General features: G+C 30.1%; 1 protein-coding gene across 1 annotated transcript in view; it reads right to left on the reverse strand.

The window, feature by feature from the left end:
• LOC100197510 (laminin subunit alpha-1) overlaps window positions 1-15378 on the reverse strand; it is a 119733-nt gene that overhangs the window by 16819 nt on the left and 87536 nt on the right. The window contains exons 41-49 of the mRNA XM_065815339.1: window positions 8808-8993; window positions 8532-8688; window positions 5924-6079; window positions 5677-5837; window positions 5056-5238; window positions 4646-4873; window positions 4226-4430; window positions 3803-4142; window positions 3317-3427 (exon numbers count right to left, since the gene is read on the reverse strand). Of these exons, the coding sequence (XP_065671411.1) occupies window positions 3317-3427; window positions 3803-4142; window positions 4226-4430; window positions 4646-4873; window positions 5056-5238; window positions 5677-5837; window positions 5924-6079; window positions 8532-8688; window positions 8808-8993 (1727 nt within the window). The remainder of the gene's footprint in view (window positions 1-3316; window positions 3428-3802; window positions 4143-4225; window positions 4431-4645; window positions 4874-5055; window positions 5239-5676; window positions 5838-5923; window positions 6080-8531; window positions 8689-8807; window positions 8994-15378) is intronic.

The raw sequence follows: 15378 nt of genomic DNA on the forward strand, positions 1-15378 counted from the left end.
AATTGACACCTGTAACTACACTTTTAAACATTACATATATATTGAGTCCGACATCTGGATTCAGAGCAACCAGTATATTTCCTTTTGACATATGATATGACATATATTTGACATTATATATATATTGAATATAGACATCTGGATTCAGGGTGACCAGTATTTTTCCTTTTGACAGGAATCAGATGCATTCTTTTGAAGAACCATGATGTTGGTGGAGGTACCAGTACAACTGTTTTTGAAATGCAATAGGGACCATTGTAGTGAAACACTGTGGAAAAGATGGAAAAGATGGGGAAAAACAAATAATGAGGGGAATAATAATTAATTATACCAGAAAAACCAACAATAATGACTTCGAAACTGGTGCAGAAAAAGCGACAACTACGGTTTTGAAGAAGATCAGTATATCTGATCTTCTTCATGTAAAGTGAAATTCTGAAAGTCTGATTAGTCTGATTAGTGACACAAACTCAACAACAATCTGAAGATTCTTCAGATGACAAACATGTAGAACAAAGTGACAGATCACAAAGTTAGTGAACAAGCAGAGTGGTGGTCGTATGCTACAATTCCCAAGACTAGTTAGACACAATTCCTGCTTCTTATATTATTTAATCTCTTAATTAACAAAAAGTAAAAAAAGAAATAACAATTTAACCTTTAGAGAAATGAGTAAAGCAGTGTGCAGAAAATATAATAATATATGTATAATTTTTGGTGCTTAACTGCAGTATTAGCCTACAATTTTTTAAAAGCATAAAACTTGATCAGTTTCACCTTAAAAGTTGAAATTGATTTTTTGAACATTTTTATGATTAATTTTTACCCTGCAAGATAAAGTTGATCACTTTTTGGGCTTTTAAAAAATATTTGTAGTCATTATTTCATTTAAATAAATCATCATTTATAGCTAAGACCCATTTGGTATAAAAAAAAAAAGGTATATAAAAAATAAAAATAAAAAGAAGTAAAGATGACAAAATATTCAATTATCAATATGTAAAAAAATTGATCAATTTCACCTTGTTTGACAATACTTGATGTTTTTTCAAAATTTTTGTTATTACAGGATGGCCACTCAAGCTTGAGAAAAAGAAACTTGATGACTAATATTGACTTTTCCATGACTCAATATAAATTTCATGATAAATTACTAGGGTAAAATATTCAGTGCTAGCCATGTGCTAGCCATTTCCATTTGGTCATTAAAAATATGCAGACCAAAAGTAAAAAGTTTCAAAATTTGGCCTGAAAAAAATACCTTCATATCTTTTTCAAAAAGGTTTTAGACTGGATGTAAGGATCTTAGACTGGATGTACTAGTACTTTTGTTTGCAAATATCTTAAAATGACCTTAGTAAAATAAATAAAATTCATTTTAAAAAATTCTGGAATTTTTCAAAACTTTAAATGAAACTGTAGGAACTCCATGACTTTTTCAATGACTAAATAAAATTCCATGACATTTCCATGATTTCCATAATCAGTGTATTAAATACAATACACGCTTGCTTTGTATTTGACAGAATGTAATATTTGACCAAATGTGAAAGCTATTTTATCCTTGTGTATTGTATTATATATTATGAAAAATCTACAACTGGTTTAAAACCTGCACTGTACTTAATGACCTTAGTAATTTTTAAAATAATTTTGTCAAATATAGAAACAATGTTACATTCGAAGATATTTTAAGTATTTGATTGAATTTAAAAGTCCTTTGTAACTTCTTGTTTTAGATGGGGATATATCAGAAAAACAGACAAACAGTGTTGGAATAAGAGGTCTATGTCAACAGCTGTTGAGGCTATAAAATAGAATGAAATGAGTTTAAAAAAAGTGTGCAAGCAGTTCAGTGTGCCACAGAGTACTTTGCAAAAAAGATGCAGACAGAATCTGAACCCTGTCAAAGCCCCATAGAACCCTGCCCCATTGAAGTCACTTGAATCAACAAAATGTGTGATTTCTGTTGAAATGGAGCTGGTAACTCATATCAGACAAATAGGGGGAAATATTTTTCACTGTATGGCAGATATTTTTACCTAAGTTCTGTGTAGATATGTCTACCAATTTGCTCAGCTCAACCATGTCTATAAAAGCTAATTGGGTTATTAGGTTTTCGACTCAACACACAGAACTGTCTATGAGAATGCCAGAGCAAATACTTTCAGCAAGAAAACAAGGCTTTAATCAAGCTAGTGTTTAAAAACTTTTTAACTTTTTTCCAAATCAAATTTATCATGTTATTTATCTTAATCAGAAATTCTAATCACTGGTTACAGCACAGATCTGTTAACACTGTCATTATACCACTCAATCCACTCAATACCACTCAAAATGCTTTTACAGACAACAAATTTACTTCAGCAATTCCAATTGATATTTATTTGCAGCTGCTGGTAAATAAAAAAAAACACAACCAAATGTACCTGAGCAATCATTATTGATTACACCACAGCAAATTCTAGACATTTCCCAAATTGTTGTTTAAGTTTAGAGACAAAACTTTTTATCTTGTTGTGCCACCAACAATATCAGATGAAAATCTTTTTTCAGTAAAAGAAGTTTCACCTATTCCTTATGTTACTATTCAACCAAAAAAAATCTTCACAGTTGTTTTGACAAGTAACCCTTAAAAAATAGTTTAGATTGGAGCAAAAGCCAAAGACAATATAATTGTCCTTAAAAAATAACAAAAGGTTATTAGAAAAGAAACGGCCATTAAAAGAAAAATTTTTTTTTTTGAGAAAGCAAGCAATAGACTACACTTCTTCAAAGAAACTGATAATACCCAATAGAAAAGCAATGTTCTGCAATAAAGTGTTGTGGAACAAACCTAACTAAAAATAATAATAGCATAAAAAATTTACTATAGGCACATTCTAAATTTTGCCTCAGTTACTCAAAGTGGCAATTTTTAATATGAATAATTAACAAAAAATTAGTACTAATAATTCTTGAATAAAACTCATGTCTCATTTTTAATTTTTTATTATTGATTGAATGCAATGGGCCCCTAAAGCCCATTTTAGATTTACAAGGTGAAATGGTCTCCTGCATCTTTGGTTAAAGGTTTTTTTTTTTGTAATGTATGTATACAGTTGTAATGCATGTATACAACATTGATTTTTAGATGCTTTATCATGGAACATAGATTGAATTTCCTAAAAAACATACTGTAAGTTATGGCTATGTGGAGCTGATATTTAAGTATTTAACTTTTTAACCTAGTTAAAAATTGTAATTTTATATAGTAAATCACTTTTTTATTTTTCAAAAAAAGTATTTTAAAATAATAAAATTAATATGTTTTTACCAACACCCTGAGGAGTCTGTTTGGAGTATGCGTAGAAAAGTAATCCAGAACGTTCATACGTTCGAAACTGCATTTCAATATCAAAATTTATCTCAAGCTGAAACGTCGAGTCTAAAAAAAGAAAAAGTAATGAAATAAAATCGAAAAAAACAAAACAAAACAATAGTAACATGTATAACATGTGTAACAATTAAAGTGCCATATTTTAACTGTTAAAAATAACAACTTGAATAATATTTAAAAATTTAAAAAAATGTGAGATGCTTTATATTATATAATCCCAAAAGGTAAGGTTAAAAGGTAAGAATAGAAGTTAAGGATAATGGTAAAGACAGATGGTAAAAATAGAAGGTAAGGATAGTAAGGATAGAAGGTAAGGATAGTAAGGATAGAAGGTAAGGATAGCAAGGATAGAAGGTAAGGATAAAAGGTAAGGATAGAAGCATTTTTATTCGTAAAATATAAAACATTTCTATAGTTAAGTACCATATAAAACCCAGGAGTCATTGCCATTAAAGTAAACACCAGGTTCAGTGTTAGAATAGCATGGAAGTGTTCCAGTTGGTGTCCCTCCAAGGTCCGGATTTGTAAAATCGATAGGGTATGTTTCCATTCCAGAAGATATTTCAAACTTTTGGAAGCAACCAGAAAACCCATACTTTCTCTTTACAAAGTTTGGTGCATTAATGCTGTTTGGTAAACCACCAATATATAAGGGTGTTTTTAAAGTCATTATAGATGCTGCATTGCTTTGGCGAGCATTTTTGTATTCCATAGTATCAGGGATAAGCATGGCACCAAATTGATAAATACGCAGTAGATATACCTAAAACATATCTCAGAATTAAAATATTATTAAAATCTCAAAAAATTTATAATATACATTATAAGTTTATAACAAACATCTACCTTATATACTTTACCATCATTTGAGTAGCTGGTCATGTTTTCTGTATTTATTGAAACTTTCTCATTACCATTGAAAAACTCATATCTGAGTTGACCACCTATTAATTCTAAAGATACATACTGTGTTGGGTTTGTCTCACTGTCTGCAATATAAAACATGATACCATCTGGAAGCATAGCTTTAAAAGTCATTGTAATTACAAAACTAAATAAATTGTAAATAAATAATTAAATAAGAATAAATTAAATAAATTGAATAAGTAAAATTACCAAATTACAAGAATAATCATATACTCATACATTTTAATTACGGCATTTATTTATGATAGTTATGTAATTACATATATAAACAACATGGTTATTATATACAAAAATTAATTATATAGCAAAAATTAAAATAAATACAACAGCATTTTTTACCTGCTAGAAAAATATTTTTGTAAGGTTTCCTCACTTAATTGAAAACCAATGTATGTTTGATAACCATACCAAGGGGTTGCACCAAATTGTACTGGTAGTGGATCTGGAGAAAATAGGTAATCAGGAAATGAAGCGGCACAAGATGGCAAAGGTTGAGGTGAGTTAACTCCTGGTGTAATCCCTGCATAAGAGACACCACTAGACGTGACTGCAAATTTGTTCTGTTCACTAAAATAACAAAAAAATAACTGTTGTATACATATATACATACATATACATATATATATATATATATATATATATATATATATATATATATATATATATATATATATATATATATATATGCTTAAAAAAAATATATTGTATATATACAAATATGAAATAAATAACTAATGTAATATTTCTACATTCTATTAATAAGGATTGTATAAAAATCAATGGCTAATGAAGCTGTAGTTGGCAGTTGCAAATCAACTAAAACACCAGTAGGAATTCCACCAACATAAATACTTCCCATGCCTAATTTAGGTGTTAAAGAATTTCCAAACCACCCAAGATACAAAATTTCTCCATCAACCTGAACCTGAAAACTGAATTAAAAATAAGCTTTATAATAAAATTTTAAAACTGTGATAAAAATTATTTACAGTAAAATTTTTGTATATTGTTTCATCAGATGCACTTAAACTTCACTGAATCTAATTAGCTATAATAAAACACCAGCTTTCCTTTAAAGAAAAATTCTGAAAAAATGCTGAATAAAAATAATTACTTTAAAGTGATGGAAAAAAAATTTACTCATATTTTATTTTGTTAATTTATTTTGCCGATAAAAAAGCCTTTGTTAAAATATTCTGTTTTAAATTGTGTTTTTTGATGTGTTTTTGATCTTTCTGAACTTTCACTGAATAAATGGGTGATGTGTTTTTGATCTTTCTGCATTTGCACTGGTTAAACAGGTAATAATAATGAAAGGTTAAATTACTATTGAGATGTAAAAACAAAAAGTAAGATGTATAACCACTTACCCTTGTGGTGTATAAGCAACACTTGTGTTATGCCATTGCCCATCACTTAAGGTTTTATTCTTTGTTACAAATGGTTGATAACTATAAGTGTTTGTCACTGATGTAAATGCAATAAAAAGATTGCCAGCTACCAGCCCAATGTAAAAATGATACCCACTAGGCTAAAATTAAATATTTTTGTAAATTTTTTTTTTTTTAAAAAGATTGTTTTAAATACATTACAAGATTACATTACATTTAAACTCACCGCTGGAGGTCTATATAATATCAATCCATTTAATTGGATTGTTTTGAAGCTCATATATATAGAGATAATATCCTCTGTTAAGAAGCTATTAAGTACTGCATAAGAACTTGACTTTTCCCACCACATGTAACCATAAAAGCGTATGCCAGGAACAATCTATTAAAAATTTGAGATAATATTGAGGTTAAGGTTTACTTTACAACAATTATATGAAAACCATAACAAATATTATATATATATATATATATATATATATATATATATATATATATATATATATATATATATATATATATATGTATATATATATATATATGTATATATATATATATATATATATATATATATATATATATATATATATATATATATATATATATATATATATATACATACAAGCCTTGGCAGAATAAATAAGTGCGAGAGCATAGAAAAGCTCTCCTAAAACGAACATGACCAGTTATGCTCTCAAAAGCTTTTTACAAGAGCTTTTGGTTTATGCACAAGCTGTTTGTTTATTTGTTAAAAAAATTGTTTGTTAAAGGCAAAATTTGATTTTTACTTGTTACAAGCATATAGTTGTAATGTCAATGTTACAAGAATATATACATAACAAGTGTTGTTTATCATGACATGAAAAACATTTTTTGCAATAACCAAGTCTTTAAAACAGGATTGCAGTTTATTATGCAATTATTGGTTTATTTTAAAAACAACTTTTGTGTTTTCATTGTAGTTAAGAATATTAAATGTTATGTTTATACATTTAAAGTTTTGAATAACGATGCTTAGTTAAAGCACCTTTTTATTTTAAATGTGTGTAACGTAAGTTACACACATTTAAAATGAAAATCCATTTACTAAAGTTTACTACACCCATTTACTAAAGTTCGAGCGCTTTTTTGTTAACAAAATGAATTACGTCATTAAGTAATTCTTATTTCGTCACGTTGGTTTGACAAGGTTATAACTAAAACATTTTATATTAGGAGAATTTAGAAAAAAAATCTTTTTTTTTTTTTTTACTGTTAATTAAAATTATTTATATTATTGTTTTTTCATTTGTTTATCTATTCTTATTTTGGTTGACATAAATATAAATAAAAAAATAAAAATAAGAACTATATAAATATTTTTATTTGGACATTAAAAACAAATAAAAAAGATTTATTTGCTATTCTCCTAATATAAAAAAATCAGTTAGAACCTTTTTGTCTTTTTCTTTTCATTAAATAAATTGTTTGTAAATGCAATTAATGGGGGGTCATCCATAAAGCATGTCACCCTATATTTGTCAATTCTTAACCCCTTTCCTCATGTCACAAACAATCACATATACCTGAAGCCCTTCCTAAATGGTCATATACCTAAACCTCACTCCTAAACGGCGAAAGCAGTTTTTACATCAAAAAAATTTTAAAAGATTTAAATGTAAATACTTTGCAGCATTTTAAAAATTCAACCTAACGAAAATAAGCCAATACACATAAACATAAGAAGTGTAAATAAAAACTTTGACAAATCAAAGATTTTCTTATTTAAATGACTCAAATAAGTATTAATAAAGTTGCAATACTAAATAATTTTTTAAGTTCCTTAAGTTAATTTTTTAAGTTCTTTAAGTTTGACCTTGTCAAACCAATGCGATGATTTGGTTAATATTTTTGTATTAGTAAAACAAATTAGGAGGGGGTAATTAATGGGGGGTCATCCATAAATCATGTAATGCAATTAATGGATCCATAAATGCATCCATAAATCATGTAATACAATACGCATAAACGTAAGAAGTGTAAATAAAAATTTAGTCAAAATAAAATTTTTATTATTTAAATGATTTAATAAGTATTAATAAAGTTGTCATACTGAATTTTTTAAAGTTGCTTTTGGTCTTGTGGAAAATTTGTTTTCGATTTGATAACTTTTATAAATTCTATGAAAAATCACTCAGGAAAAGTACCATCAGTTTTTTAAAATTTCTTTGTTAATTAATTAATTATTTGTAATTTTCAATACTTTTGCAATTCGTTACGTAACTCTAACTCTTAATAATAGATATAAAAAATCCACGATAATAGTATATGTAAGTGATGTAACGTAAGTTAAATACATAGTACCAAAAAAACCAGTTTATTTTCCTTAGCCAGTGACAACTGATAAATATTTATATATTTTTTAAATTGGTATAGAATTTTCAACATATTGTGAAAGTTTCTAATACAAACCACTTTACTGAATTCCAGAAATCTGAGCTAAAAGTTGATGCAATTCTTTTACCTTGTTTTCTGTGTAACGTAAGTTAAGTGGCTTTTTCAGTAATAAGTTCGCCCTTTTTTGCCTAGACTCAAAATTTTTTAGCCTATTTTGTTCTTTAGATTAACAGCTTTCATACAAATTAACTAAATAGTTTTTATTAAATAGTATTTACAGTTTAAATAGGCAAATATTTGATAAAGTTGTTGCGCGTGTAACATAAGTTAAAAATGGAATTGCCCATATGTGTGTGTATATATATATATATATATATATATATATATAAATTATAAATATAAAATAAAATATATGAAGTTTGCCATAACAGCAAATAAATTATATAAATGATTCATACTAGACCATCAATTTGTCCATAATAACTTGTTGCCTTTTGCTCAATAAGATAGTCACCATTCCACTGTCTATTAGTCAAAGAATCACCTGAACTTCCGCTAATCATTAAATTTCGCATATCTCCAGCAAATATACCAGAAACAGTTGGAGGAATTTGACTAGTAAAAAAAAGTGCCTTTAGCTTTGTACTGTGCATTGTTTATAGATTTTATCAAATTCAAAAGTTTAGAAAAAATTTAACTATAATATATAAGTATGTTTTAACTCTATTTGATACCTATCTTTAGATGGAGCTCCAAAAATAATGTTTACACCAGTTGGGATAACAGCAGGTCCTAGATATTCTGAAATTGACTTGGCTAGGACTTGATAAAAGGGATTTATTGGTTTGACACTTAATGTGGCATTAACTCCACTTCGAGTAATTTGAACTACATACCACTCACCATTATTGTATATATTTCTAATTTGAGAGAAAATTTATTTATGAGCAAAATATTTAGAAAAAACAATAATTATAAAAATAATTCGACATTGTAAACATAAAATAGTTTTATTTTTTAATAGTAATACAATTTTACAAATTTATTTATAACGAATCATTTCTATTTTATTTATTTATAACGAATCTAAAAATATTTTATTTATAGATAAATTAATTATTTAAATAAATTATTTTTATTGTTGTTTGCTGTTTTTCTATTTTACTAATTTTTCTACACCTTTTTTTTTCACCAATATAACTAAAGATTCTTTTTATTTTTAATTTAATTTTTTTAATTTAATGTAGAAGTTTTTTAGGTTTGCATTTTCGCATGCGTAAAGTTTGTTTTTATTTGTGCTGTTTTGCTAATTCTTTTTATTTTTGTTTGCTGTTGTTATTAATTTAGTGTTTTCATACTTTTTGTCTTATTTAATTTATTATAGCTTTATCGTTATTGTTATTATTATTATTTTTAAATTAATTTAATTTACACATGCTTTAATTTATTTATTATTATTTTTTTGTTTGTTTATTTTATTTAGGTGTCACTCCAATGACTAGTTTTCAACTATATGAGTGACACCTAACCTAATTTTGTAAAATTATAAAAAACTTGTAATTTTTCAATTTTTGGTTGGAAAAAAATTTTACATAACTAATACTATGACTATTATATTTACAAATTTTTAAAAAATTATGTGTAAGATTTTTTTAAACATCTTCAGTTCCAACAAAGCTGCAAGCAACCACTAGAGTTGGAAGTTACTGGAAGAGAAAAGATAAAGTTTATAAAGCAAGATAAAGATTATCAGGTGACTTAAAAGATTGCAAATTATATGAACCAGGAAAAAAATGATGGGAGAATGAATTTTTGTAGATGGCACAAGCAAGGCTTGCCCATCTACAAAAAAAGCAGCGCCCATTATAGTATTTAAAGAGAAAGAGAAGCAACATTACAATGATGTGACAATGGTTGAAGCTTGGCTGCAGGTCTAACTATGCTTACAATGTGTTTTTGCACCTTGTTTAAAAAAAAAAAAAAGCATCATTTAAAGATCTGCTCCAGAAATGGCAACAGTATTCCAAACAAATTGTTGTGGTAACAATTAGCTAAAGAACATTGAGTTTTATCTGAATTAAAGTTCACCAGCCACTGAGAGCCCCATGCTGTAGCAGAAGTGAAGTCCCATGTGTAGCAGAAGTGAGATCATTTTCAATCTTCAATGCCCCCTCCCTCCCAATCAATCAGAGAGCACTGGCTTCTTTTCAAGACAAGAATAAATGGTACTATCATCTGTGAACAATGCCACATTAGATGTGAGAATTTCGAAGAGATCGTTAATGCAAATTAAAAAAAGTATAGGGCCATGAATAGAAATTAAGGAATCTTTAAAGTTACAGGAAATGAAGAAGAGTGCTGTCCATCAAAGAAAACTTTTATACTACGATTGGTAAGGAAGAATTCAATAATCTTAAAGATGTTATCTGATACACCATAAGAAGAGAGCTTCTAGAGCTCCATAAGCTCTCTTATCATGGTTTTAAGACCAGCATGCCAAACTTTATCAAAGGCTTTAGAAAAATGTATATACACATTTATTTATATCATTATATTGTTATTAACACCTCTTTTCTTTTTTCAATGTGAAGCTGTTTGTCGTTTTCACATAGAAACTATGATTGCATTTGGCAAACCTTTTTGGACGCTTTAAGTGTTCTTAAGGTATAGCTGGTAAATAAATGTTGTCCGTACCACAAGCTGTAGAAGAGTCTAAGCAGGAAACCACTTTAGATACAGAAGCTGTTTGTTGGCTGTATCAGGTAGGATGTGATTAGTGGAATAAGATAATTTAGCTCTGTAAAAGTAGAGGAATAATGACTTGCCCTTATTATAGACACTGTTTAAGATTCTCCAGAAGTTTCTGATGTCTAATTTTTGAGATGAAATACAAGATTTTGTGACTTGAGAATAGCAGGTTTTGGCATAAGATAAAAACTTTTTACAGTGGTTTCTAGCAATAGTACACAGACAAAAGATTTCAACCTAAGGGCCATCTCAAAAAAAAATCACGAAATAAGCCCCAGTCAGCTTTAAGTTCGTTGTAAGAGGTACAGTGATAGGGGGACTCTGATTATGAAGAAGTATGAGATAACAGTTTTAGAGAGATCCAACTGTGATCAGAAGATCAGAAACAAGACATAAGTCAAGTGGTGAAGTAAAGGATTTGGATTGTTTGGAAAACGGAAGAGAAAAGATTAAGATTGTAGAGCAAAATAATGATTAACAGACGACTTAAAGGATCGCAAATTATATGAATCAGAAAAATAAGATGAAGGAAGCAAATTCCAAAGAGCTAATGTTCAAGGAAAAAAGCTAGACGAATAAGAGTTTTTGGAGCACTAATAAACAATCACAGAAAAAGGATGAAACTTAATTGAATGACGAGTAACGCAAGAATAAATTTTAGTAGATGGCTCTTTAGAGTATTATTTAGCACTAGCTCTTTAGAGCAGTTCCCATTATAGTATTTGTAGAATAGAGAAAGAGAAGCAACATTACGACGATGTGATAATGGTTGGAGGCTTAGCTGCAGGTCTAACTATGTTTACAATGAGTTTTTGCACTTTGTCTAAAAGAGAAAGGGTATCACTCGAAGATCCGCCTTAAATATGGCAACAGTACTTCATACATGGCCAGATTTGAGAGTTTAAGAGATAGAGAATAGAATCCAAAGTAAGAAAGTGCCAAGCTCGATAAAGAGATGCAACCTTAGCAGATGCTAATTTTGCAACAGATTTGATAAATGGTTTCCAAGAAAGATCAGGTGTAAAAGTTAATCCTTAAAGGTGAAGAGTGGATGACTCATTGAGTATATTACCGTTCATAAATATAGGAAGATCTAAATTATTGCGATAACGATTGGCTGAAAAAAACTGAGTTTTATCTGAATTGAAGTTCACCAGAACTTTCGCCAGAGAAGATCAAAATCCATATTGATGGTCAGAAAGTAAGTTATTAGATTCAAGATGAGAAATTAAGTGTTTTTTAATTAAAGATTCAAAAACCTTGCTTATGATAGAAAGAAGACTAATGGGACAGTAGTTAGACGAATCAGATCGGTCTCCAGAAATTTTGAACATAGGGATAACAGATGCCACTTTCCAGCAGGCTGGAAAACAAGACTCTGATAAGCCCTTGTTGAATAGTTTTGAGAGTATAGACAACAGCTCTGGAGAACACTTCTGCAAGACAATAACAGGTATGTTGTCCGGGCCACAAGCAGTAGAAGAGTCTAAGCAGAAAATCACTTTAGATACAGAAGCTGGAGTGATACGAAGGTCAAGCAATGGATCAATCTGTTTGTTGGCAATATCAAGTAGAACGCAACTAGTGGAATCAAGAGATGATATTGAGAAAAAGTTTTTAGCAAACAATTCAGCTTTGTCTTTAGGTGAGGTGACAAAGTCTGAACCATACAAGAGAGGTGGAATTAAAGATTTGCCCTGAGAATAGCGGGCTTTGGTGTTAGACAAAACTTTTTTACAATGGTTTCTAGCAGTAATAAATAGACGTCTGTTTTCTGGAGAATTGTTTTGCTGATAGATATAGAAGTAACGGTTTCAATTGACAATCGCAGCAGCACAATGGAAGAAAACCATGGAGGAGAGTGAGGCTTGACCTGGAATCATCAAGAGGGAACAAAAGATTCCATGCCAGCCTCAATCCACTAAGTTATGTAAGAAGCACATTTGTTGATAGGAAGATGAAAGATTTCTACCCAAAGGCTATCATGAAGAAAATCACAGAAAGAGTCCCAGTCACCTTTAAGGTAGTTGTAAGAGGTACGATAATAGGGGGATTCAGGTGAAAAAGAAGAATGAGATATTAGTTTTAGAGAGATCAAACTGTGATCAGAAGCACCTAAGCGTGAATGTGGTGAAACTGAGCACTGACTAGGATCAGAAACAAGACATAAGTTGAGTAGAGAAGGTAAATAATTCGGGTTGTCTGGAAAGCGAGTTGGAAAGTTGACTATTTGAGTTAGGGATTGAGAAAGGCAAAAGTTGTGGGCTTTAATTTCTACAGAGTCACTGACACTAGAGCCAAGCCATTCAGTGCGGTGAGCATTAAAGTCACCAACAACAACAATATAGGCTGACGGATAAAGAGAGAGGGCTTGGTCAATATGATCACAAATAACATCAAAAAGAGTGCAGTCTTGAGATGAAGGAGAGCGATATAGAACAAATAGAAAGGCAATAGAGTGAAGTGGTGCTAAACAAAAGCACATGAAAGAATGTGCTTTCGTTTATATATATAGTCTGTGGATTCAAATCTAGTTTTACGACAAATGGGTGAATTCTTACGAATGTAAATGCCCAGGCCAAGCATGTGACTATTGGAGTCCTTACGAATTAAAGGAAGATAACCATCAACACTAAGATCAGCTGAACTCAAATTAGTCTCACAAAGAGCAAGTAGGTCTGGTGAAATTTGCGAGAGATAAGACTCAACAGAAGAAAAGTTACTTCGAAGACCACGAATATTAGTGAATGATAGAATAAATATATTAGAGAACTTGGTAATGACGATGGTTTTTTGTGCTTTATAGTTTTTGGTACTTTACTCATTTTTAAATTTGTTGAAGAACTTGACTCAAATCATAGATAGTACTCAGAACACTGTTTAATAGCCCAAGAAATTGCCACATTACTATTAATAAACCCTAAGCCGTAACAAAGGGCTCCAAATGTGGCCTCGACAATGTACACCAAAAGTACAAACAGGGACACCATTGATGTGCAACATGGCACTGTTAATACTTTGATATTTTTCAGCTGTTGATGGAATCAGCCTCTGTGAGAGCTACCACAGAGTTCGGGACACCTGACTACCAGCCGGCCTCAGAACCATAAAACTGAGTTTTAGAGCTGTACCCTCATTAGGAGATAATAGAATAAGTTGCCTAGACATAAAAACAAAGACATAAGCAAAACCCATGCATTGAGTCAAGAAGATCCAGCATTCAACATCCTAAACTGGAAACAATGTATTAAAAAGACATCTTTCTAGTTCATCCTTCTACAAAACAGTAGCCAGATGCATTTATTGTCTGCCCAAGATGAGTATTTTTATTGAGACACCATCTCTAGTCTTTACTCAACCAAGAGCCCCAAGGCAGGGGGTGTTTTGAGTTGAAGTTGGCATCTCCTAGCTTTGCCTAAAAAGGCGTATCCTACAAGGTAGCAGGATATGAAGCATATTGTACTGGGTTTCCCAACAAATTGATGAATTCTTATGAATATAAATTTTTTTTAAATCTTAACTCGCCTCCTTAAGGCCATGAAGGCTACTACAGTCAAGGAGGTTACTTTAGTTGTGGTTACAACTGCCTCTCAAATCTATAACTCTAAAACACAAACCTTGATGAACAAAGCTGCTGCGCACTATGTGACTATTGGAGTCTTTACAAATTAAAGGAAGTTAACCATTAACACTAAGTTCACAAGATGAGACCCCCAAACTCAAATTAGTCTCACAAAGAGCAAGTAGGATTTGTGAACTTTGCAAGTGATAAGACTCAACACAAGAAAAGTTACTTCAAAGAACATGAATATTAGTGAATGATAGATTTAGAGAACTTGCTGATGAAAATGGTATTTTGTGTTTTATAGTTTTATATACTTTAATAATTTTTTAGATTTGTTAAAGAACTCAAAGCACAGATAGTACTCAGTACACTATCTAATAGTCCAAGCAATCTTCTCATTACTATTAATAAACTCTAAGCCATAAAAAGGGCTCCAAATGTGGCCTCCAGAGTCCTTGGCCTTAGTCTTGCCTTAAGGTCAAAAAATAAGGCCTTGGCATTAGTCTTGACCTCGAAACTGTTGGCCTTAATCTTGACATTGACTGTTTAGGCCAAGGTCAAAGTAATCAAAGCCAAATATTTTGCGCATAATCTTGGTTTATTTTCACAACATATGGTTTATTGTCACAGCAATTGTTACCTACAGTTATGATAATAATTGGCCTTAACGTTAGGTAAAAATTTAAGTCTTTAGACTTAAAAATGTTTGCATAGGCCTTTACCTTGAAACTTTTATTCTTGGCCTTGACCTTATAACTTTTAGCTTTGTCCTTGGCCTTGTAACACGTGGCCTTGGCCTTGCTATATTTTAGCCCTGTTAACAAATCTGGTGGCTTCAACAATGCACACTAAAAGTATGAACAAGGACACCATGCGTAACATGAAACTGTTAATACTCTCATACTTTACATCTGTTGATAGAATCAGCCTTTCTGGAAACTACCAGAGTTTGGAAAACCTGACTTGAAACGGAGACGCAAGCAAAACCCATG

The sequence above is a fragment of the Hydra vulgaris genome, chromosome 13, assembly GCF_038396675.1.
Source record: "Hydra vulgaris chromosome 13, alternate assembly HydraT2T_AEP".
NCBI classification, from domain to species: domain Eukaryota; kingdom Metazoa; phylum Cnidaria; class Hydrozoa; order Anthoathecata; family Hydridae; genus Hydra; species Hydra vulgaris.